The sequence below is a fragment of the Neophocaena asiaeorientalis genome, unplaced genomic scaffold (assembly GCF_003031525.2).
Source record: "Neophocaena asiaeorientalis asiaeorientalis breed wild unplaced genomic scaffold, Neophocaena_asiaeorientalis_V1.1 scaffold307, whole genome shotgun sequence".
NCBI lineage: Eukaryota > Metazoa > Chordata > Mammalia > Artiodactyla > Phocoenidae > Neophocaena > Neophocaena asiaeorientalis.
In genome coordinates, this window is record NW_020171817.1 from 1,581,654 (window position 1) to 1,605,169 (window position 23,516).

At 51.7% G+C, this 23,516-nt stretch overlaps 1 protein-coding gene and 1 pseudogene across 2 annotated transcripts; both read left to right on the plus strand.

Moving 5' to 3' along the window:
* Nucleotides 1-249: 249 nt before the first annotated feature.
* On the plus strand, nucleotides 250-8,726 carry NRN1 (neuritin 1). 2 transcript variants are annotated; one of them, XR_003002389.1, is made up of 4 exons: nucleotides 352-513; nucleotides 4,478-4,622; nucleotides 4,768-5,010; nucleotides 7,560-7,612. XR_003002389.1 is itself a non-coding variant. In XM_024738668.1 (3 exons), the coding sequence occupies exons 1-3, from the start codon at nucleotides 459-461 to the stop codon at nucleotides 7,786-7,788; spliced, it is 429 nt and encodes a 142-aa protein (XP_024594436.1). In that variant the 5' UTR covers nucleotides 250-458; the 3' UTR covers nucleotides 7,789-8,726. The 2 variants fall into 2 exon arrangements, 1 of the variants encoding a protein (XP_024594436.1); XM_024738668.1 differs by lacking the exon at nucleotides 4,768-5,010 and having other exon boundaries at nucleotides 250-513; nucleotides 7,560-8,726.
* A 345-nt stretch (nucleotides 8,727-9,071) lies between these two features.
* Nucleotides 9,072-23,516, plus strand: part of LOC112395482 (peptidyl-prolyl cis-trans isomerase A-like) — a 78,957-nt pseudogene continuing 64,512 nt past the window's right edge.

Sequence of the window (23,516 nt, forward strand, 5' to 3'; positions counted from 1 at the left end):
GGAACAGAGAGAGGGCGGGGGAGGCGGGCGGTGGGCGGCCGCGGGGCTGGGGAAATGGTCACCTCCGAGAGGCGAGAATTCATTCGGATCGCACATTAATTGGAGATAACTGATTAATTCGAGCTTCTGATGACTATAAATGGCGATTCTCTACCAAGGTGTCTTTATTTTTTTTGAAAAAGAATCATTCCGTGTCATCCCCCACGTCAGGCCTGCTCGTGGGCGTGAGGCTGTACTTCCTCCGCCCCTCCTAATGGAGTGAACCATTCCCAGCACCTCCCCCTCTCCCTCTCTCTTCCTCGCTCCCTCTCTCTCTCTCCTCCCTCTGCCTTCCCCGTGCATAAAGTCTCCGTCGCTCCTGGAACTTGTTGGCAATGCCTATCTTTCAGCTTCCCCCCGCGTTCTCTAAACTAACTATTTAAAGGTCTGCGGTCGCAAATGGTTTGACTAAACGTAGGATGGGACTTAAGTTGAACGGCAGATATATTTCACTGATCCTCGCGGTGCAAATAGGTAAGTGGCCGGCGGGCCGGGCTCGCGGAGGTACGGCGGACGGCCGGGGCCGAGGTGCCCAAAGGAACCGACTGGCCCGCGGCCGCCCTGGGGTGCGGAGAAGTCGGCAAACCTCCAGGGGTGGGAGCATGGGATCCAAGGGACTCGCACGTCCCGGGTTGGTTTTTCTAAAAAAAAAAAAGGTGGGGGGGGGACTCCAGGCGTTCGCCAGGAAATGTGTGCGGCCGGCGTTTTCTGGAGGGGTTTTCCCCCCTTTTTCCAAAGCGCACGTCCGTTTTTGCTCCCCTCTCTTGGGTTCACCAGGTTTGGTGCGCTCTGGGGAAATGCACTGGTCCCTGCGATACTGCAAGGTATTATTTTTAAGGGTCAAAAGGTGAATGCAGGAACAAGATGGCTAGGCAGCTACAACTGGAAAGTTTATGTGCAGAAAGCAAAGATATTTTGGGGTTCAACTTAATATACTTATCATTGAGGAGCTTGAGTTCAGCTAAATATATGTGGATATAATTTTCTATGCTCATTTGCCTGTTCCTTTCCACATAGGCATCAGTATTTTCTATATAAGAAGGGGTTCCGAAGTGTTTGCAATATGTCGTGTTGGGTGCCTGTTATTTTTGTTTGTTTGGGACTGATTATGGGTGGGTTTATATAGTCCCCATTTTATGTTAAGGAATCTTGAGTCCTAGCTACACTGTCGTTGTTTAAAAGTTCACATTTTTTCATCCAAAATGAAGAAGGCATTATGGAAGGGAGCACTAGAAAACCCCCTTCCCTGATGCGGGTCAGAGCATTAATTAATGTGGCCTAAAAGTGAAAGTGAAGCAGATTATTAATAGAATGGACAAGAGAAAAAATAGAAACTCTTCAAACGGGTTTTCTGGAGACGAGGGAATTGTTGGTGCCTATCACTTCAGGCTGTAGCATTCTTTGCAGACAAATCCTTGCAGTATTGCAGGGGGTGGAGGGGCTTTAGGGAATCGGTTTGGGGCAAGAGATGAAATGCATAACATTTTTCTTCACGAGAAATGTGGAGGAAACAGGCTTTGGAGTTATCTGCATATTAAAATGGATTCTTTGCAGTGGGTTTTGTATGCATTTGACATGATTCTGAGTATCTGGTTTTTTTGCATTGAACATTGTAGGGGCTTTAGAATGTGTGGATGCAGGATGTTGACGTTGCCTTTAATTCTAAGAAACGATTTGCTGTTTTGAATCTGGCTGTTTTGAATCTTTGACATTAGTGCAAAGAGCTGCAATAAATAAAGAACATTTCTGATTGCAGCAAATCCCTTAAATCTTGGAAATAACTGGATGTGGCTTTTGCAGTTAGCCTGCAGATTTTTAGAGAGCAGGAGACAGCAGTTGTTTTTGATATAGGGATTGTAATCTGCTTTCCCGGTAGGAAATAACCTTACTGTGGATGGGGTAAAAAAAAGACAGCGATTGTGTATGCGAAATACGCTTGGAACACAGTAACCTCGGCCCGAAAATGACCATTTGTTGGCTGTGGAATTGCAATGGAGCATACTTGTTCCCGAATGTCTGCCCTTTCCCGCACCAGAGCCTCGATCTTTATTAATTCCCGGCTGGGAACTGTCCCAAATCACTGACATTTGGCAAGAAAAGCGGGGGGTGGGGCAGGGACGGGAAGGTGGAGGGGTGGTGAAGGCAAATGAAGGCTAGGCGGGAGGAAGTTTGGAATGAATGAGAGGTCGAACGAATGAATGAACGGAAGGAAAAGGCACAAGACGCGGACACCGCAGAGAACGGGGAAGTAGCCTGGGTCGCTCGTCCGAGCCTCGCTGAACGAGGGTTCAAGAAGGACGGACAGGGTCGCGCCGGCTGCCCCCTGCCCGGAGGCGTGAGCCTGCGAAACACTTCCCGCGCGCAAGCCCCCGGCCTCCCCAGCCAGCCAGAGACCGCGGAGTCACAGTTGCAGAAAAAAAACAGAAATTTTCACGACTTCTTATTTTACACGCGCGCACACACACACACATGCGCGCTGTGACATGTCTTCTCCTCCAGCAGCCCCTGGAAAGATAACGCGACAGGAACGCTTCCCGCGCCCCCCACCCCGGCGAACCCCAATTCTCCTTTAACATAGTGTCAATGCATCTTAGGGGCAACTTTTTCACCACCGAGTCTTGGGGGTAGAGGTAAGGGGTAAGGAGAGGCTGGGTGCCGGGGCGGGAGGGAGGATGGACTGTATTTTATTTCGTTTCCTCGCTGCAAAGCAGCATCTGTGGTACGGATTATAGAGGGCGCCGCGCAGGGTTGAATTCATCGGGACCGCGTTCTGTTGGAACAAAGATTCGTTTATTCAGTGTTCTAGCTGACACTTGCAGTCGCAAGGGCTCTTACTGTTTCGTAGGGGGACCGGGAGATAGATAAAGGTTTACGTATCTGCCCGAGCCGAGGTCGAGTCCCTTCCCCAGAGCTTCCCGTTCCGGATTAGAAAGCGCAAGTCCCGCCCAGCTCTTCCTGCAGCAATTTGCAAACGGTGCGCTCTCGGAGGCCTCTGCAGCTTCGGTCACCTTCCCGCTCGCCTGCTTCTGGCCCGGCTCTGGGCACCGGCGGCTTGGGGCGGTGAGGTCCTCCCCGGAGACACCCACACGCGAGCCGCGGCGCCCTGAACACTGCCGGGAAGGGCCCGGCGCTCAGGGTCCGGGCACTGGAGGCCGAATTCCATTCCGAGAAGATTCGCCCCTTCTCTCCCCTCCCCTCGCCCCAGCAGCGCAGATCTGCGCTTCATGCGCGCCCTCCTGGCGTCCCGGGTGCTTTTGGCCGCTCGCCTCGGAATCTTTAGCCTGGTTCGTTGGCCTTGGGAAGGAGAGAAATGGCCACGGCAGCGCGCCGGCCGCCTGGAGCCGCGGGGTCTGGCCGACCTGAGACCAGGAGCGAGGACCTCGGTGCGGCCTGGGTTTCTTCCTCCCCCACCCCTTCTCCTTCACCTCCTCCCACCGCCCAGACTGCGATCCCGGTGCCCTCTGGAGGGAGCCCGGAGCTGGAGGCCGAGAGCCCCTGGCGGCAGCCATCTGGGCCCTGAGACGCACTGCTGGGGCCTGGCGAGGAAGGGTCTCACCCCCCCACCCCCGCTGGCGGGAGTGGTGGCCGGTCTTTCCAGGGGAGCCGAGCCGCGGATAGAGGCGGAGGGAAGCAAGGGGCCGGCCTCACGGGTTTGGCCTCCGCGTAGGTGACCCGGGGTCTTTAGCTCAGACACATCCTGACTCTGCCGGGCCGCGACTGCCCCAGACCACTCGTCCCCTCGCCCAGTCTCTCGGGGTCGGGGGGCGAGGAGCTCACTAGGAACGCACACTGCATGGTAGACAGTCGGTCTTAGAGTGGAACAATCCATGTCGGTGGCTGCTGGTAGCTTGCAGCGACTTTATTAATTTGTTCATTCAGCAGTGTTTGCTGAGCGCCCGCCGAGCCCGAGGCTTCTTCGCCCGACGTGGCGCTCGGTTCGGCTGCGCGGCCCCCGGCTCTGCCGCCTCCCAGCCCCTTCCTCGCCCCCGCACTGTGCTTTCGGACCCCCTCCGTCACCTCAGAAAGGGAAGATCTCACTTGGAGACCCTTGACGGGCTCGCTGGGGAAGAGTTGGGAAACGAAAGAGGGAGTGAGGAGAAAGAGAAATAAAAGAGGCGGGGGAGGTGAGAAAAGGGGGCGATTGAAACAGAAAAAGAGATGGAGCCAGATGCGGGAGGGAGTCGCACAGTAGGAAGGGCCTCGCCTCCCCTGTCCACACCGCTCACGCACCGGCCATCCGCAGAAGACGCGCAGTTGGGTGCGGGTCGCTCGTTCTCGGGCCAAACCGTTCATTCACCTTTGGACCTGGCGCTCCCCGAGCCCGGGCGCTAGTGGACACCACTGGACGGGGTGAGGCGCGCCGGGCCCAGGCGGGCGGGCCGTCGGGCTGCGGGGCGGGGTCGCGGTCCTGCTGACCGGTGTTCCCTCCTCCCCGCAGCGTACCTGGTGCAGGCCGTGAGAGCAGCGGGCAAGTGCGATGCGGTCTTTAAGGGCTTTTCGGACTGTTTGCTCAAGCTGGGCGACAGCATGGCCAACTACCCGCAGGGCCTGGATGACAAGACCAACATCAAGACCGTGTGCACGTAAGTGTTCTCTCTGGCCCTCGAGGTTTCCTTTGGGGGGGGGGGCGCTGCGGAGGTGGGAGGGCGCCCCGCCTCCCGCCGGCGGTCTGTATATTTGGCACCAGTGCGAATCCGCGCCTTCTCACCTTCTGGCTCCCACCCTCAGGCCTTTGCCGGGGCCTGCCCCGCCCAAGGGGACCCTGTGGCCTGGGATGGGCAAGAGGATGATGCTTTCCGCCGGGCCCAGTCCCACCCTCTGCAGCCTGACCCGCGCGCACAGAGGCGCGCGCAATCCACGCGCTGGAACCGGGGACGAGGGTTTGGAGAGCAGCTGGCAGTTCCTCGCTGCGCTTTGAGGCCGTCTTCGTCTCCCTTTCCTGCTGCGCGAATGAGCACTTCCCGAAGAACGGTTGGTTTGGTTTGAGGGGCGTTTTTGGTAGTTCTACTAGGTTCGCTTAAAAGGAAAGGCACTCCCCTATTTTGTCCACTTCCTCTAATAAAACTCCCCTCCGGTGCCCGCCAAGAAAATTTGCGAGCAGCAAGGGAGTGCGGATCCCTCTTCCTCTTTCTAGGAGAGAGACTGAAAGAATATTTTGTTTTGTGACAATGACTTTGCCCAAGAGGAGCATGTCCCAAATGTCCAGTGATCACTTCTGCGGAGTTGGTAGCCAATTCGGAGCTTTAGAGTAGTTACCTTTCTTGCTTCCCCCGCCCCCCTCCTGCATCTGCAAGGTGTCCCCAGGCCAGGCCAGGAGGGAGTTCATGGACAGACCCAGTGGGGTTTTTCCAGAGCTTGGCTGGAAAGCACAGCTCCCACTGGCAAATGAGGGTAGCAGAGCCCTACTGTGGTGGACCAGCTGCATTTTAGCTGCTGCAGACCTTAGAAATACTCACATCTTCTGCAGTACACGTGCACACACACTGCTCCTTCATTTTTCAAAAATAGTTGTGAACCTCCCCACGCCCATAATGGTCCTTCCAATAAAGCCAAGGCAAAAGGTGTTCCTTGTTTCCCATAGGTTGGAGTGACCATTTTCTGCACCATCCTTAATTTTGCTACACACAGTCTTAAATACCCTGGCGGCCACCAGAAGTCACAGCGGCTAAGTGGCTGCTACTTTCCTATCAGGAAAGGGACAAAAGGCTGGGTCTGGGATGCACACCCACCTACTTTAATCCTAAGTGTCTGATGATAGGTAAGAAATGTACCTATAACGTTGGACAAGAGGCTAAATACGGATCAGCTCTCAAATCCTCCATCATTTGCCAGAACTTGGTTATTCCAAAGCTATTTTAATTTTTTAGCAGGACTTTCGTCCTGGAAAATGGAAATGAGGTGGTCCCCTCTCAGAGGTGGCAGCCACAGCTGGGTCAAGGCTCCCACACTGTTGGTGGCACTGAAGCCCACCTCTTCTCAGCGCCACCTGGATTCTGTCATCTTCCACCATGTCTCTCTTCCAGGAAGGCCCTGTCCCCATCTGGGCATGCATGAGGAAAGGAGAGATTTAGACATCCTTTGGGAGGTGTAATTATGCAGAGAGCTGTCCTGCCGCCTCTCGGTTTCTCTAAATCTCAGTATTTATTACAAATTGAGGAACCTGGGAGCCCTGCACCCCAGGCCCCCCAGTCCTCATAAATCAGAGACTCACGGAGGTCATTAGAAAACAGCCATTGCTCAAGGCAGTCCAACAAGCATTTATAACTTGACTGTCAGCCGGAAGATGGGGTGGGAGTGGAAACCAGGATAAATCGTGCTTACAGTCTGGGCTAGTGAGTAGAAAGGAGAGAGGGGAAAAAATAACAACCAAATTTCGTGGAGGGCCCTCCCTGGTGACCTGGCGCTAAGGGCCCCGGCGAAGTGGGAGCCGGCCCAGAGTTACCGAGGCTCACTGATCGACCCAGCCCCGAAAGGAGACAGCGCCCCAGGAATCGATCACGAGTTGGAATGATATTTAGTCTCGAGATCTATTTTGGGTTTTCAGAAGAAAGGGGGACAATTAAAAAAAAAAAAAAAAAAAGGACAAGTTGGCTGAAGGTTGTGGGGCGGGGCTCGGAACCGAGCCCAGGAGGAGCGAGTGGCTGAGTACCGCGCGGGGCTCCGGGAAGAGGAGAGAGGGGAGGGCTGGGAGTAGGGTCCCTCAAAGGCTGGCAGCGGCGGGCACCGCGCTGGCCCAGGAGCCCGGGCCTGGGGGTGCTGGCAATACACCCCGAAGGCCGTGGAGTTCCAGGGCCACGAAGAAGCCTCGGGAGAGGGGGAAGGGCAGGGCCGGAGCTCTGGGGTTTGAGGAAGCTGGAGGAGGCCAGGAAGCCAGCCCCGGGGGCCCGGGCGCTGACACTCACCGACCCCGTGGAGGGGAGAGGCAGAAAAAGTGAGGAACGGAACAGAGGAAAACCGAGGGGAGGGAAAAGGAGGAAGACAAAGAAGGGGAGAGGGAAGAAGGGGAAGGGGAGAGCGGGAGACAAAAGGAGGAGCGGAGGAGAACGAAGGCCACGGGGAGAGTGCGCGGCGGCGTGGAGAGGGAGGGAGGGAGACAGAAGGGGCGGGCGGAGGAGAAAGCGGGAAGCCCGGAGGGGAGGGCCGTGCTCCGAGCAAGCAACCCTCTTGCAAGCCAAGAGGCATTAATGGGCGGCAGCTTGCGAGGCTTAGCACTGTTTTCCTAGCTTTGCCCGCGGAGGCCCAGCAATCTGCTTGCGCAGGCCGAGGTGCCAGCGCGGCGCAGCGGGCGCGGCCCGGCTGCCGGGCCGCGGAACCAGAGAGGGAAGGGGCGGCCTCCACCTCGGTCAGCGGCACCCAGGCTGCGCGGAGGTCCCGGGAGCGCCCACCGGGCCCCGCCCGGCGCCGGGCCGGCGGAGAGGAGGTCGGAGGTGGGGCTCCGGGAGGTTTGCCCGGGGCGCAGGCCCGGGGTCCTTCCCGCGCCCAAAGTGAACCCGCTTCTGTTTTGTTCTGTTCCTCGCCAGATACTGGGAGGATTTCCACAGCTGCACGGTCACAGCCCTTACGGATTGCCAAGAAGGGGCGAAAGATATGTGGGATAAACTGAGAAAAGAATCCAAAAATCTCAACATCCAAGGCAGCTTATTCGAACTCTGCGGCAGCGGCAACGGGGCGGCGGGGTCCCTGCTTCCGGCGCTCTCCGTGCTCCTGGCGTCTCTCTTGGCAGCTTTAGCGACCTGGCTTTCCTTCTGAGCGCGGGGCCGGCTTCCCCCGCGCGCCCACACACACTCACGCCATGCTCCCGGAAATCGAGAGGAAGATCCATTCGTTCTTTGGGGACGTTGTGATTCTCTGTGATGCTGACAACACTCATAGGATTGTGGGAAATCCTGATTCTCTTTTTGATTTCGTTTGTTTTTTTGTGTTTTATTTGCCAAATGTTACCGATCAGTGAGCAAAGCAAGCACAGCCAACATCGGACCTCAGCTTCAGTCCGTCTTCCCACAGAAATACGAAAACGGCAAACCCACCCCATTTTTTTAATTTTTACTTTTTGGCACAAGAATCTCAGGAACGGCCCTGGGCCGCCTACTATATTAATCATGTTAATACATGACAAATTATGGGCTCCTCCTAATAGGAAAGAGAGGAGAGGAGAAGGCCAGGGGAATGAATTGAAGAGAGAAGCATCTCGTGAATAATTCACGCTCACGTCTTTCTAACACAGTATCTTGTTTTGATCATTTCCACTGCACATTTCTCCTCGAGAAAAGTGAAAGGACGGGTTGTTGGCCTTGTGTTTTAAGGCTAGGAGGGAGAGAGGAAAGGGGTTGAGGAAACCTCGGGTTAGAGGTACAGGCTGCCAGAAAAAAAACGCTGCTGAAATCACTGAGAGGTTAAGCTTTACCTGCTCGTGTTGATGCATCTTTCCAAGTCCACTGCCTTGAGTTTCCCTCTTGTTTTAGCTGTTACACATACAGTAATACCTGAATATCCAATGGTATAGATCACGGGGGGGGGGGATGTTAAATGTTAATCTAAAATATAGTTAAAAAAAGATTTTGACATAAAAGAGCCTTGATTTTAAAAAAAAGAGAGATGTAATTTAAAAGTTTATTATAAATTAAATTCAGCAAAAAAAATTTGCTACAAAGTATAGAGAAGTATAAAATAAAAGTTATTGTTTGAAATGGGGGTGTCGTCTGTTTCCTGCCCCAAGCCTGCTTTCTTGGCCGAGCTCTCGGGGTTACCTGAAGGGACACAGGATGCCAAGTGATAAGTTCACCTGTTCACAAGCCACCTGCTAACCTACCGTCTTCAAGCAGACCCTCCTCCACCAGGACACCTTGCCACGTCCCTGAAATCGTGTTTACTTAAGAGAAAGAGGAGGTTATATTTTAAATAAGTAAACGGCAAGGATCCTTTCTAGGTGAGGTCTGGGGACACTGGGCTTGCGCGCAGCTGAGAACGCACACGCACACCCACGCGGGTCGGAGCCTTACGACCGGCCCCGCAGGCCGCGCCCTCCCGGCGACATGCCGCTTCCTCTGCGGTGGCCAGAGGCACCTTGCAGAGGAACCACCATTAAGGGCTCTTGCAGAGGGCCAGATGCTGTGGTCCCTGGCAGGGATCAGGTGAGTCCTTTCATAATTAGTAAGACAGCTCAGCTGAAATGGCGAGGAGACGGGGCCTATCGATCTGGCAGTCGAGCTGCTTCCACCTCTCCTACTTATAGGCCCGCATGGCCTTACAGAGAAGTAAACATTCGCGAATAAACGCGAGCAGAGGAGCGCGGGGTCCGGGGCTGCTGGATGCGAGCAGGCTGGGGGGGCAGACCCGAATGTGGGTCTTTGGGCTCAAAGACAGCGAAATCGGATTTCTTGGACAAGGTGAGGGTGGGAGGGAGCTGTGGGGGCCCCGAGGGGTCTGGGGGTGGAGATGGGGGCGGGGAGGGTGGCTGAGAAGGCTGCAGCGGGTTCCCGCGACGCGCTCCTGGAGGGTGCACGGGGCCCTGAAATGCAATGTGTAAACAATCGCTAGAGTAACAGTTCATAAATCAAACCCAGTAGGTCGCAGCCCAATCTGCATTCCCGCCACGGATTGAATTCCAGCAACACATGCGTCCCTGCGCCCCGAGCGCTGGAAGCCGCCCGGTTTCTTAATGGCACCATCTATTAGCGCGGCGGGTTCATGCACGCCACCTCGCCTCCACTCCTGGGACTATTTCCCTCGCTGCCCCCCGCGCCCAAGCCGCCCCCTCCTCCGCCGACCCTGCAGTCTCAGGCCAGACCAAAGGAAATCCTCGCGCCTGCGCCGAGTGGCCACCCACCCCGGAACGCTGGCTGTTTGGGTACATAGAGTTTGGTTTTGATCGTTTCATTTCAATGTAATTTTCGGCCTAAGTGTAAGTGGGACGATTATAGCCTGAGTTCAACCCCTGGAACTCAAATTAAAATGTCTGAGCCTGTTATAAACACGAATCTATTTAATGATGGGGGGAGGGGAAGGAGGAGAAAAAGGGTCTACTCGATAGCCTCCCCGCTCCTATTCGTGTTTCTACCTCCGCAAACTGGGGCGAACCAGCGCGCACCCCTGGGCCCATTGCTCGCCAAAGGAAAACGCACGCGGCGTTCTCCCCCGGCTTTGGGGTGGTGGTGGGGGGAGACCCCCGCGACACAAGGAGGACACCCCTCCCCTCACAGCGCAGGCCTCCCTCCTAGAAAACGAACTCCTCCGAGATCTGGAAGGAGGCGAGGCTGTGGGAGGGGCCGAGGGGCGGGGATTGGGAACGCGGGCTCGGTCGCTCTGGTCTCCAGAAACCTCGTCCTCCTGCTGCGGCTCCAGCTGCCTCCCAGGTGAGGCCTCCCTCCAGGGCGGCCTGTCCCAGATCGTCCGGGGGAGCCTCCAGAGAGCTGGGTGCCGTGTCGGGGCTCCCTCGCCCTTTGGTAGGCCGGGGAACACCCTCCAGTGCTCTTGGAGAGAGAGCCCAGGGACGCAGGGCCGTGAGTCCCGGAAACGCGGCCGCACCTGGCTCGGTAGAGGACTTTTCTTCTGGTTGTAGTGATTGTTTAGATTATTATCGCGCCGTCTTCGACTATAATTTGTTGTTTAATCATGATGACATCTCCATATGTTAGTTGGTGTTATCGTTTTTAAGCAGCAGCGCGGTAAGCCCTGCTCCCAGCTCAGGGAGGTAGTAACCAACGTGAGCACGAGTCACGTCCCACCGCTGAGATGGGGTTTGGGGGTGCGGGCGGTGAGGGGTGGGTATCAGGCACCGAGGGGATCGTCCTCCCGACCTCGGCCCGGTGGTTCCAGCTCTGCGCATCGCTTTGCACGTGGCCCACTCGCGCTAGGCTGCCAGCCCTTGAGGACCTGGGGTCGGGGAAGGGCCCTCCCACTCCATCCCTTGCCCGAGTAGATTCAAGGCACAGAATTCCACTGGAGTGTAATGTTTGGTTATCCTCAGGAAAATGTCAGAGAGGCCAAGTCCAGAGCCCCCGGCTCGGCCCCCCAACTCCAGGGCCCTTGGGAGCTGGACGTATGGGGGGGGGGAGGAGACACCCAAGGGAAGAAGAAGGACGGGGGCGTGGAAAATGGAGGAGAAAGTTGGGGAGAACCGGTCCGGAAGCAAGGCGAGCGGAGGGGAGAGAGGAAAGCAGGCATCTTAGACTGGAGACGACAGCGCTGTGGACGATAGAGATGAATCTGGGAACTGTTTTCATTCAGGATCCTCAGGGAAGCGAATCAGCCCAAGGACCACCACGTAGATTCTCTTTCTGGGCATCTGGAGATCCTTTCACTCCGGCTGAAGCCTGGAGGGCGAGGGCCCCACGGGTGGCAGCGCCATGGGGCTGGCCAGGCCGAGCCCAAGCGTGGGAACTCGGATGGACGACACGGAGAGCAGCCTTTCCCCTTTTCCACTTCCCAAAATTCCCTCAGTGCTACCGCCCTGTCCCACGGGACCCAAAGGAAGGTTCGCTGCCTCTCCTTTCTTCCGAACACCTACCAAAGGAAATCAAAGCATTGGTGCCCTTGCCCCTCGCCCCTGGAGTGAAAAGAAAGTGGGGGGCGGAGAGCCATGAGGACAAGCGTTGAGCCGTTGGCTGCTCTGCACTCCGGAGGCCTGGGAGTCAGGGAACTTTCTAATGAAGTAGTTTGGGGTTTTCCCCCAAGGAGAAGAATGGCATCTCCCAAGGGCCTTTCCTTGAGATTGAGGCGGGGGCAGCCTGGGGTCCAGACCCAAATACCGGCATAAAAAAAACTGGGCCCATAGAGAACAGACTGGTGGTTGCCAAGGAGCAGGGGGTTGGGGGAGGGATGGAGTGGGAGGTCGGAGTTAGCAGGTGTCAGCTTTTATGTAGAGAATGGGTAACAATGGCTCTACAAGTCCTACTGTAGAGCACTGTAGGGTTCAATATCCCGTGATAAACCATAATGAAAAAGAATATAAAAAAGGAATATATATATATGTATAACTGAATCACTTTGCTGTACACCTGAAACTAACACAACATTGTAAATCAACTATACTCCAATAAAATAAATTTAAAATAAATAAATAAATAAAACGAACCTAGAAGAAAGAAAGAAGAAAACTGGGCCCAGCACTGCCCAGCCAGGCTCGGGCAGCCTCCCGGCTCCAGCCCCCGAAAGGAAGTGGAGACAAGTAGTGTAACCTCCTGTCCAGATTGTCGCCCTGGAGGGACATGCCTTTACAGTGAGGACCCAGGAGCCAGAAGACTTCTGTTACCAGCCGCATAACCGCGGGTGGCTTCCTTAACCCCTCCGGACCTCAGTTTCCTCCTCTGTAAAATGGGTATGATCATACCTACCTCATGGGGTTGTACTTTGGGTCAAATATGATAACATGGGTGAAGCGCTTTCACACTACATGCCTCTTACCTACTGTTAGCTATTATTATTCTTGTTTCCTCCTGCCTCCAAACAGGCTTAATCCCACGGGTCTCACTGAATTCTTCAGAATAACCTGGAGGAGAGAACCTCATTTATGACCTTTAATACTGTGGAGCAATTTTCCCTTATACTCCAGCACCTTAATTTCCTCTTGCTACAGGCTACCCAGCACTCCGGCCCACTCCGGCCTTCTCAGGAAGCTCTAGATAATCTCCCTGAATTAAGCCAGCCTCTGGACAGGCTCTGTGATTGCAGACCCTACCCCACCTCCAGCTGGCGCCAGAGCCCAGGGCGGGCCCCTGGCTCTCCCTGCCTTCGAACCCCCAATCTGGGGTCCCTGGTTTTCTCACCGCTAACGGGTTTGCGCCTGGAGTCTCCTCCACAGCTTCCCTCCCCAAAAAATTAGAGTAAACTCCTCTCTCAGAATTTAACCCAAAAAAGTCATTCATTTATTGTAATCCGCCACGCACGATACATAGAGCGAAGAACATTAACCCAGCCTGCACTAGTGGTAGTAGACACATGGGTCCTCACACACCTCTCCCCGTGCTCATGGAAACATATCCTGACATACACCCATACTGGGCTTTTTTTCAGTTTTACAAAATTATGATATATATTTCTCTTCTACTAATCCTTCAAGATCAAGAGCTAAGCAAATAACTCCTTTTAAATAGTTATACAATATTTCTTAGACAGCCATACTACAATTTGTTTAATTTTCCACCCATTGATGGACGTTTAGGCTTTTCAAGTTTTGTGTGTATATCCTACAAATATTGTCGTAATAAATATTCCTCTTCAAACAACCTTGTGTACTAGTATTTTTATTTCTTCGATAGACTAAATTCCCCCAAACTTGGATTGCTGGACACGAAGGTATGTATGTGTGTTTATTTGTTATTTTTTAAATGTATATGTGCTTTTAATTTTTTAAAAAAAACGTTGGATTACTTTCCCGAAGCGCGTGGATTGCCCATTTCCCCACATCCTGATCAACACTGCGTGTTAACACTTTCTTGGTTTTGTCAACCCAGTAGGTACCTGGCAGCTTTCTGGAAGGCCATACTTCCCAGCTCTGCATTGGGTGCTCTGGGCCCCTCTCTGCCTTGATCACCAGCAGAGGCCCCCCAAGACCACCACCCAACTGCTGGGGAAGGTCCAGCTAAGCTTTGGGTCTCCCTCCCTCAAGCAGTGGGCAGCGGCAAGGGCCAAGTCAGGCGTAATCACTCCTGGGACCCCCCCGACTTTGTCTCTAATATAATACACATGCCTCTGGGCTTGGCCAGGGACCACGGGCAGGTGGCGTGGGGACTCGGCCACTTCCACTAGGGGACGCCCCCTGAGGCTCCGTGGGCCAGTGCCAAGGCTGGATCCCCTGGCCTGTCCGCAGTGGAGAGTGAGGAAGGAAGAGGTCCACGAAGATGACAGCTGAACATCTCTTTTCCATCCAATGAGACCAGCTGGGAGCAAACCAGGAGGACGGAGGATTCAGGGTACAGAGACCTGGGTTATACTCTGTCTCGTGTCTCTTCCCCACTCACTCTGCCCCGCTTCTTAAAAGATTTAACTTACTTTTACTGAGCACTTACGACATGCTAGGCATTACACTAAATCTTTGCCAACATCATCCCATTTTTGCACCCATTTCTGTAGGCTACTGTATTAGCCTTATTTCACAGGTAAGATACAGGTTTAGAGAAAGGTTAGAAATTTGCCCCAAATCAGCAGGCAGAGCTGAACTGTGAGCACGCATCTGTTTCAGGAACCTGTTTTAAGACTTCACTTTGCTGGTTCTATTACTATTTTGAGCGAAAAGAGAGATAGAGAGCATGAGGTAAAAAAAAAAAACCCAGCAATGACAAAGAAGCATGAGTTCTGTGATAGGTAGAATAATGGCCTCGAAAAGAGTCCTAATCCCTGGAAGCTGTGAATATGTTAGTTACATGGCAAAGGGGAGTTTAAGGCTGCAGATGGAGTTAGGTTGCTAATGGGCCGACCTCAGAATAGGGAGGTCATCCTGGGTTGCCCCCGAGGGCCCAATATTCTCACGAGGGTTCTTAAGAGTCAAGAGGGAAGCAGAAGAGGTCGGGGTCAGGGGATGTGAGAAGGACTCCACCCACCTTGGCTGACTTTGAGGATGGAGGAAAGCGCCCACAAGCCAAGGAATTTGAGCAGCCCCTAGAAAGTGGAAAAGACAAGGAAATGGATGCTCCCCCAGAGTCTTCAGAAAGGCATGCAGGCCAGTGATGTTAGCCCAGTGAAACCCATGCCACGCTTCTGACCTACAGAACTAACTGTAAGATAAGAAATCTGCACTGTTTAAGCCACCAAGTTTATGGTAGTTTGTTATAGCTGCAAACAGAAAAATCATACAAATCCTAATTTTTATATTACAGATATCCAGAGAGCCTGGGTGTACGGGATGTATGTTTGCTGAGAAGCGCTCAGGGCCCGTCTTTGAGTTTTGGGGGGTGGAGGTAGGGGTGATGGCAGCTTTATTTCAGCCTGGGGCGGGGGCAGTAGTATATGTGAAGGAAAGAAGACATTAGGGGGTAAGTTTCAAAGGACAAGAAACAAAAAGTTGTGTTGACGTCTTACCAGGTGTTGGCATAGAAACTTTCTCATTATCTTCTCCTCCTTTTTGTGTCCCTTTGAGCTGCAAGAGCCTCCTATTTGTTTCCTTTTCCTCTGGTAATTGAATGGACACGCAGGTGAGTTACTTGGTTCTGTACCAGTCGCTTGCACGCCTGCTCAGATATGAAAAGTTCATCTACAGTAATAGATGGTTTGATGGGACATTCATGAAACGTATCACCAGGTGGTCATTCTCCTGATAAATCACAGCAACTGATATTAGCTACAGACCTTATCACCTGGACAAATCACGTGTTGGATTGATTTTTTAATGGTGGTGGTGTTTCCAACGTCGTACGTGACCCAGAGGACAGAAGGAAGTGGGTCCGATCTCTACGGAATTGCTGGAATGAATCGCTTGCTATGGGTGTCTAAGAAGGGAGGTGAGTAAGAGAAACACAGGAAAAAGCAAAGCCATGCTGGCCACAAGCAGGCACTGCCTTCCACATGGAGAGAAACTCCTTAACATAGGCCAAACCTGCTAAAGAGGAGAGGAGAGAAAAGGACACACTTAGTCCATCTGGGTTAATCGAGTCATAAATTGCTTTGTTGACACCAAGATACCACTGTGGGAGTCTCTTCTCGAGTAAGAAAGAAGCAAGACGAAGGAAGCAAGCTGGTGGACGAGGCCAGGCACAGATAGTTAGCTTCAGCTGGGTGGACAGATTCCTGCCCCTGGGCCTGCCTCATCTTTCCACTGCCTTGGAGGGTCTTCAGAGCCGTGGGGAGTGACTGTGAGAAATGGCTCTGGGACGCTCCTAGCTCTCTAGTTGCCTCCCCAGGCTGCTGAATTGTGCCTCCTTCAGGCAGGAGAGGAAATCCCAAGCAAAGGGGTTCATTTAACTCTGGCCAAACACTAATTCTTCACAATAGGCAACCTTGAAGGGGAAGAGGGCATCTCGGGTGTGTGGAAGGCACCTCCATCAACATCAACTCCACTCCGGAGCTGTGACAGCCGCCGCCTGGGTGCCAGCCAGCCCCTGGAGGCGTCCTCTCTGCCTAGTGCATGGGGCCATCACGTCTGTATCAGGCACACCTGCTACCTTTCACAGAGCAGCCTTGAGCCAGTGCATTTTCCTGTGGAACCGTTCTCCTGCCCTCCTTTTTGCACTGTGTCCTGCTCTTTTGAACAGAATGAGAGGGCCAACTGCATTTCCTCCATTGCTTTGTTTATAGGATGTGTTGTATATTTTTTCTTCTTTCTGAAATAGTCTTTGGCACTTTTACAGATAGCAGAAAAGAGAGGCTCAAATCTTTATTTTCAGGAATTGCTATACATGTATATTCAAATCCAAAATGTATTCATGTATACCCACTTACACAGATATTCATAATGACATAGTCTCCAATTCATATCCTCTCTAATTCATATGCATTCTCTCTAAGACACACAGAGATACACACAGACTCAACACGCGCACACATTGCACTTGGTGCTTTGACCTCATTCCCTCTAATTTGCTCTTGCATCTTGCCTCCTAGGTACTAAATTGTCTCTGCCATCTTGTATTTCATTCTCCAGATGCTCCTTTCCCTCAGCTTACAAACACACCCAAATCTCTGGAAGCCTAAAAGATAACCCCCTCCCCTTATCCATCCTACTGTCCCCCCACTGCTGACCCATTTCTCCGTCAAGCTCCCGGAACAACGCCCAGCCCACGGCAGGTACATTGGAAGAACGTGTGAAAGATGCATCCTCCTTCCCGCTCCGCCAGCCCCTCACTTCCCAGCCCCCTCGCTGGCCTCCAGCTTCTCCCCTTCCAACTACAGACACGTCCTCCTCAATGGCCTCCTCCCTTTTCCCCATTTGTATTTTACTATACAAAAATTATTTTATCTGTTTTATTTTAAAATTTACCAAGAATCCACACTCACTGTAGGAAAATTAGCAACTGGGGGCTTCCCTGGTGGCGCAGTGGTTGAGTGTCTGCCTGCCGATGCAGGGGACACGGGTTCGTGCCCCAGTCTGGGAGGATCCCACATGCCGCAGAGCGGCTAGGCCCGTGAGCCATGGCCGTTGAGCCTGTGCGTCCGGAGCCTGTGCTCCACAACGGGAGAGGCCACAACAGTGAGAGGCCCACGTACCGAAAAAAAAAAAGAAAAATTAGCAACTGCAGGTGACCCAAAAGGGGAAAATTTAAATAACCATCATTTCTCCAGCCAGCAACATGCATTTTGGTCTCAGTGTCTCTTCTCTTTCTACATGGATGTGATCACGTCATTTCCCTTCTCAACAAGCTTCACTTCTTTTCCATTGCTGGATCATTGCTGAGAGGTTCAGGCCGCCTGCACGGCACTGAAGACTCATCAGGATCTGGCCCCTTCTCAGCTGGCCAGGCTCTGCCCACTCCCCCCGGAGCCCTCCGGGTCCCCACCCATGCCCTGCAGCCATAGGGGACTCTGTGCCCCTCCTCGAAATGAAATGTCCTCCCCAACTGCATGCCTTTGCTCACTTAGTTCTTCCAGTCTGAAAAACATTGCACTTCCATCCATCACCTCCCTCCACCTATGGATATCCTACTCTTTCTTCAAGACTCCTTCAGGCTCCATCTTTCATGAATCTTTCTCTGACCCCCTAGTCAGGATTATTGGGTGGCCCCTTTGTTGCCTCTTGTTGTTCTTAATTTTGTCTGCTGATCTGTTTTTTCTTTAAACCAGAAGTACCTTGAGGTCAGGGACTGTGTCACAATCATCTTTGCATCTCCCACAATGCCTAGCACTGCACCCGGCACAGATATTTATGGAGTGAAGAACATTTCCAGCCCCTCTTGCCTCACACATATATAGTTGTACATCATAATCTTGGAAGGATAAAGAAAGGTATTGCTGATGCCAACCCATCTCTGGGCTGCTTCTTGCTAATGCTTTTTCTCCCTCAGAAACTTTTCCTGGCAGCCTGGGAAAGTTTATCCCTGGGAAAGCAGAGGCATAAAATTGTTGCATGCATGCCATGGAGTCCATCCAGTGGTTAGAATCAAAGGAGCAGACATGCCCTTGGCAATGTGTATAAAAGGAAATGAATGAATAATAGCGAAAACAGGAGGGTAGAAAAAGAAAAGAAGCAACTCCTCCTTGGTATATCCTTTTCATGCTTCTCAGAACAACTTACTATACATTTCACTGGCTGCGATGTTCTTTCACAAGCTACAGGGAGACCTGGAAGACTCATGTTCTTCCCGTCATTCCCTCCCTCTCATTCAAGGAACTCTTGAAATGGATAACTATCCTGCTTCCTTGTTCGAGGAAGAGAAGTCTCCCTGCTTCCTCTTCACTCGGATTATGCACTTATCACCTCGGGTGTAGACTGTGATAGTGCATGCGGTGACCAGCCTCCGGGATGACCTCCAAGGATCCTTGACTGCTGGTCTACATGCCTGTGTGTAGTCATTTTGCACAACGAACCAAGGCTGGCCCCGTGTGACCAATAGAACATGAATGAAGTGATGATGCGTGAGCTCCAAAGCTCGGTCATATAAGGCACTGCAGCCTCCTCAGTCTCTCGGATCATTTTCTTTAGGGGAAGCCAGTTGCCGTGCCATGAGGCGACTTATGCTTCCCTGTGGAGAAGCCCACATTGAAAGGAACTGTATCTTCCTGCCAACAGCCAGCATTGACTTTGCCAGCCCCGTGAGTGAGCCCCCTTGGAAGCGGGTCCTTCAGCCACAGTCGGAACTTCAGATGGCTGCAGCCCCAGCTGATCTCTGACTGCAGCTTTGTGGAGACCTCGAGCCAGGACCACCCAGCGAGCTGCTCTCAAACCCCTTTACGCACAGAAACCGTGAAAGATAATAAAAGATTCTTGTTGTTACACTGCTGTTTGAGGACGTGTTGGTACGCAGCAATAGCTAATAAAATGCATCCGGTATTTTCTTCCATTTTATCCTTCAGTGTTTGCGCAAATGTCCACGTGAATTTTGATGGGTTTTATTTGTGACACTCAAAAAGAAAGGACTGCCTCTATTAATATTTAACTACTGTGTAGTGAATAGCAAAGTACTTCGCAGGGGTTGTGAAGTATCTAAGTACTTTAAACAATGATTGCCGTCATCTGGGAAGCAGGTACCGTGAGGCAGTTTGGGAATATATCAGTGTGTCCCAGCAGGAAAAAAAGAAGAGTCCAGGTGTTTCAGACAGAGGTAACTTAATGCAAGGGAACGGCTAAAATGTGTCAGGAAGTCTGGAAGAGGAAAAGAAGTGATGTTACCCAAAGACAGTAGGAAGCCACTGCAGTGCTTAGGTCTGAAGGAGCCAAAGAGAAAATGGCATTACCCAGAGCCCGTGGCCACTGTGACAACGGAGGCTGCTGCGCTTTTCTTCCCACCTCCCAACCTCCTGCCAGAGCCTCCCATTGGCAGAAACCAACAGGAAGCAGTAGGCAAAGGAGTCTGGGAAATGTAGTTTGCGAGCTTCCAGTCCTGGAAGAAAAGATGAAGACAGGGCAACTGAGGAGCTGAGGGCCCATAGACGTTATTTGTCTCTGGGAACAGTAACAGAGAAACAGAAATAAAGGTGTATGTATTTGACAAGCCTCTACTCAAAGCTAAAATATCCAACATATTTGTGATTGGAGAGAGTCAGAGGAACAGATGCCCCCACGTTCATCTTTCAAGGTATAGTCCAGTAGCAATAGGTTCAAAACTCTAAATTCTTCTGAAGAGCTGCCACATCAGAGCCCTTTTTATTAATTGTAGAAGAACAAATCTAACAAGAAGAGCTAACACCCTGAGCGCGAACACGGGTCAGGCACAGTTGTAACTGCTTTTCAGTTGTTAACTCATTTACCTGCTACACGTTTCCACAAAGTCGGTCCTACGGGGATCTGTTCTGCAGGTGAGCAAACTCCATCCCAGGGGAAGGAAGCCACGTCATGGTGATGAGCAGAGTCAGGGTCCCAGCATGGTAGCCTGGTCCAGAGAGTCCACTGTACTGTCCCTCATGCCTTCACCACCTTGCCTAAAACGTGGGAGCTACACATCAGCTTGTACCTATGCCCAGAGCATTCAAAGAAGTTAATAAGATTAAGAGGAACAAAAGACAAGGCCTGTCAGAGCACGACCCCTGAGCTATGGGGCCAACGTTAGACTCGGCTGGTCCAATGGTCCACTCTACTATAGAGCAGCCCATTAATTCTTCTAGAATTAGAAAGGTCATGGTTATTGAATTATCTAGGACTCACTGAAAGAGCCTACTTAGTCTGGAAGTATCCAACCCCACAATGGAGAAGGTTAATAACCAGGACCCAGGGAGGGCTTGTGAAAGGGAGAGCCGTGAGCTTGGGCAGTGATGAAACCCCAGGCAGAACACTGCAGTCAGGCGGCTGTTTCCCTGCAGCCTGCGCCCCTGAAAAAACCTGAAGCCGACCATTTCAACAAGCTCACTTCAGTTCTTCCCTTTTGATGGAGAGGCAGAGAGGAGGAAGAGATTGGATCCTCAGAAATTTCATTCCAGCATCTAGGACAACTTTATTTTTTCATACTTTGGGGGTTTGTCTCACTTTTAAATTGTGATGTAGTTGACATACAATGTTAGTTTCAGATGTACAACATGGCTTTATCTTGTTTTTAAACAGCTGGTGATTTGTACCATTTTGAAATAATCAGTGACAGGGTCATCATACCTTGCAAGATTCTAGGCTGAAGGGAGAGGAGAACCTAGAACATCACGTAATAGCACCAGACATTCCCACCAACCACTCTTATCTTCTGAAGGCGCTGTTTCTTTCGTGGAGACTACACATTGGCCCTACTTGTTAGGTTTTAAAAGGGGTGGGGCAGTAGTGGAATGTATGGATTCTCAAATAATTTTAGATAGCAGATCCCCAGTACCTGAGTCCCCCTAAGTCTAACACCAGGAGCACAATGCTTCTTCTGAACTAATGTAAATGGCCCGTGGAGGGTGGAAGGGCAGGTCCCACTCTTCCCAGGAGCTGTCACCAGGCACTTTTAGAACAGTCCTGTGTGGTGGGTTGCACTGTTCAAGATTAACCAAAATGGATCCAATTCCTGACTTCTAGGAGGGGTATTCAAACAGAGAACAATGACATGGAAACCTAGAGGATTACATAGCTTTTTTAAAAATTGAAGTCTAGTTGATTTACAATGTTGTGTTAGTTTCTGCAAAGTGACTCAGTTATACAATATATATATACATTCTTTTTTTTTATATTCTTTTCCATTAGCTTTGACCGTAACGAAAGCGACTGATTTTCACGCAATTTATAGAAAAAAAAAGTTAATTGCTTTATAGTCATTCCACATACAGATTTATACAGTACGCCAGTCAGGCTTCCCTTTGCCTTGTTCACGACCAGAGGAGAAAAGCTGGTGTACCCTAAGAGGAAAAACAAACCTGTTTTGGATGGCCGTGTGCCTGTGCGCAGTTATGAATAGAGGCATATGGAAAGAAGAATTGATACAGAGAAAACTTCCTCAAGGTGAATGGCTTGTTTTAAAGAATATGTGTTTCTTTCTTTACAAGTACAGAGTTACAACAAAACAGCCATCTCTGTTGCAGCCTTGCACCTCGGCAGGAAGGAGCCGTTCTCTGCTCACTCAAGGGACACACAAAACCGTTCACCCTTCCCTCCAAACATCCAACTCAGGGAGGTGGTAGCTCCAAAGCTCACACTTACATACACCTGAGTAGCCTTTTTTGGATGTGTCCCACTTCCGTTAGGGTCTTTTTATAATAAAGCTGTCAACATGAAAAGAAAGGGGTTGGCTCAGTACCACAGACAGTGATTTCTGAGCAGGTGCACCATTATGAAGCGGGGTGAAAAATACCAAGTCACAGATGTGCGTCTGCTACAGGGAAGGGAAGCAAAGAGATGCGAGGACCCGTCAGGGTTTGGATTTTCATTTGCTGTTTCTATAAAATGCCTGTCCCTACTTGGCCCAACATCTGCCTTATTCTCTGACCTCACTTCCTTCCAGCAATTTCTCTGCCCCAGATGCCCCAGGCTTATCAGCCTTCACGCCTTTGTACTCCTGATTTCCTTTGCCTCTCCCCAAAATCTTTGCATAGAATATTCCTTCTTGTCATTCCGTTTCAACCTCGATATCACCTCTTCCCAGATACCTTCTCTGATCTTCCAACGCCAAGTGATGAGCACCTTCCCTCGAAATCCTCCCTAGCAAACAGGCACCATCACATTGTTTGGATGTGTGTTTCTTTTTTTACAGCACTTGCCCCTTGTACAATTTAATAAATTCTTATCAACACTGTTGCGTCCTCTAAGTTTCAACATCCCAGGGCAACGCTGTTTCCCAGGCACTGGGCAGACAGACGCTCTGTGTAGCTCTCTCTCCTAAAGAGGCTGAGCTTCACCTCCGGGCCTCCCCCTTTGGCCCCTCCCTGTGAACTGCACCGGGAGTAACTGCTTGGCAGTGTTGGGCTGGCTGGTTCCTCCTGGGTGAGCTTGGTGCTGGGGCAAAGGTGGGTTTCTGACCAACTGCACCCCACAGTCAACAGCCCCAGAAATGATATCTGATTACAGGAGAAGAGTCCAGAAGGTACTACACAGCCCCAAACCAGCACTGGGTCAAAGCCCCTGACCAGATGCCATCTGCACAAACACGGAGGTGTCAAGGGTAAGGTGGTATTTATATATTAATTTTCGCTTCGTGGGAAACCATACTATCTTAGAAATACCTCATACTTTTTTTTTTTTTTTTTTTTTTTGCGGTACGCGGGCCCCTCACCGCTGTGGCCTCTCCCGTTGCGGAGCACAGGCTCCGGACGCGCAGGCTCAGTGGCCATGGCTCATGAACCCAGCTGCTCCGCGGCATGTGGGATCCTCCCAGACCGGGGCACGAACCCACGTCCCCCGCATCGGCAGGCGGACTCTCAACCACTGCGCCACCAGGGAAGCCCCATACATTTATTTTTTAACAAATATCATCCCAGTGAGAGATCTCTCTTTCTTTGTAATATGATATAAACACATGTAGCAGACTGCCACTTTCCTAAGTAAAATCAAACCCTGGTCCTTCAGAGTTGGCAAAGAAGGGAGAATTTCCATGGGAGGGAGACCCCATCTATCTCATCTACCTAACTTCTGGGAGATTCACTGCTCCCTTGAGAGTCTCTGGGAGATTGTTTCTGTCACCACTGGCCTGGCCTCTGGGGGGTGCTGTTGCTTCCTCTTTGACAACTTGCTCCCCTCCCCCAGCCCAGGGTGGGGGTGGTTCCACCTTGGTTGTACTTCCCGATGTCCTGGGTGAATTTTTTTTTTAATATTTATTTATTTATTTATTTATTCATTCATTCATTTATTTCACTGTGTTGGCTGTTAGTTGAGGCATGCAAGCGGGATCTAATTCCCTGACCAGAGACAGGAGAAGGGCAAGTGGGAACAGGGAGGAACAGAAGCTCCTTGAGACTTCTGGGTAAGGACGTTGGAGAGGGAGAGGACGTGTGCTTCTAGG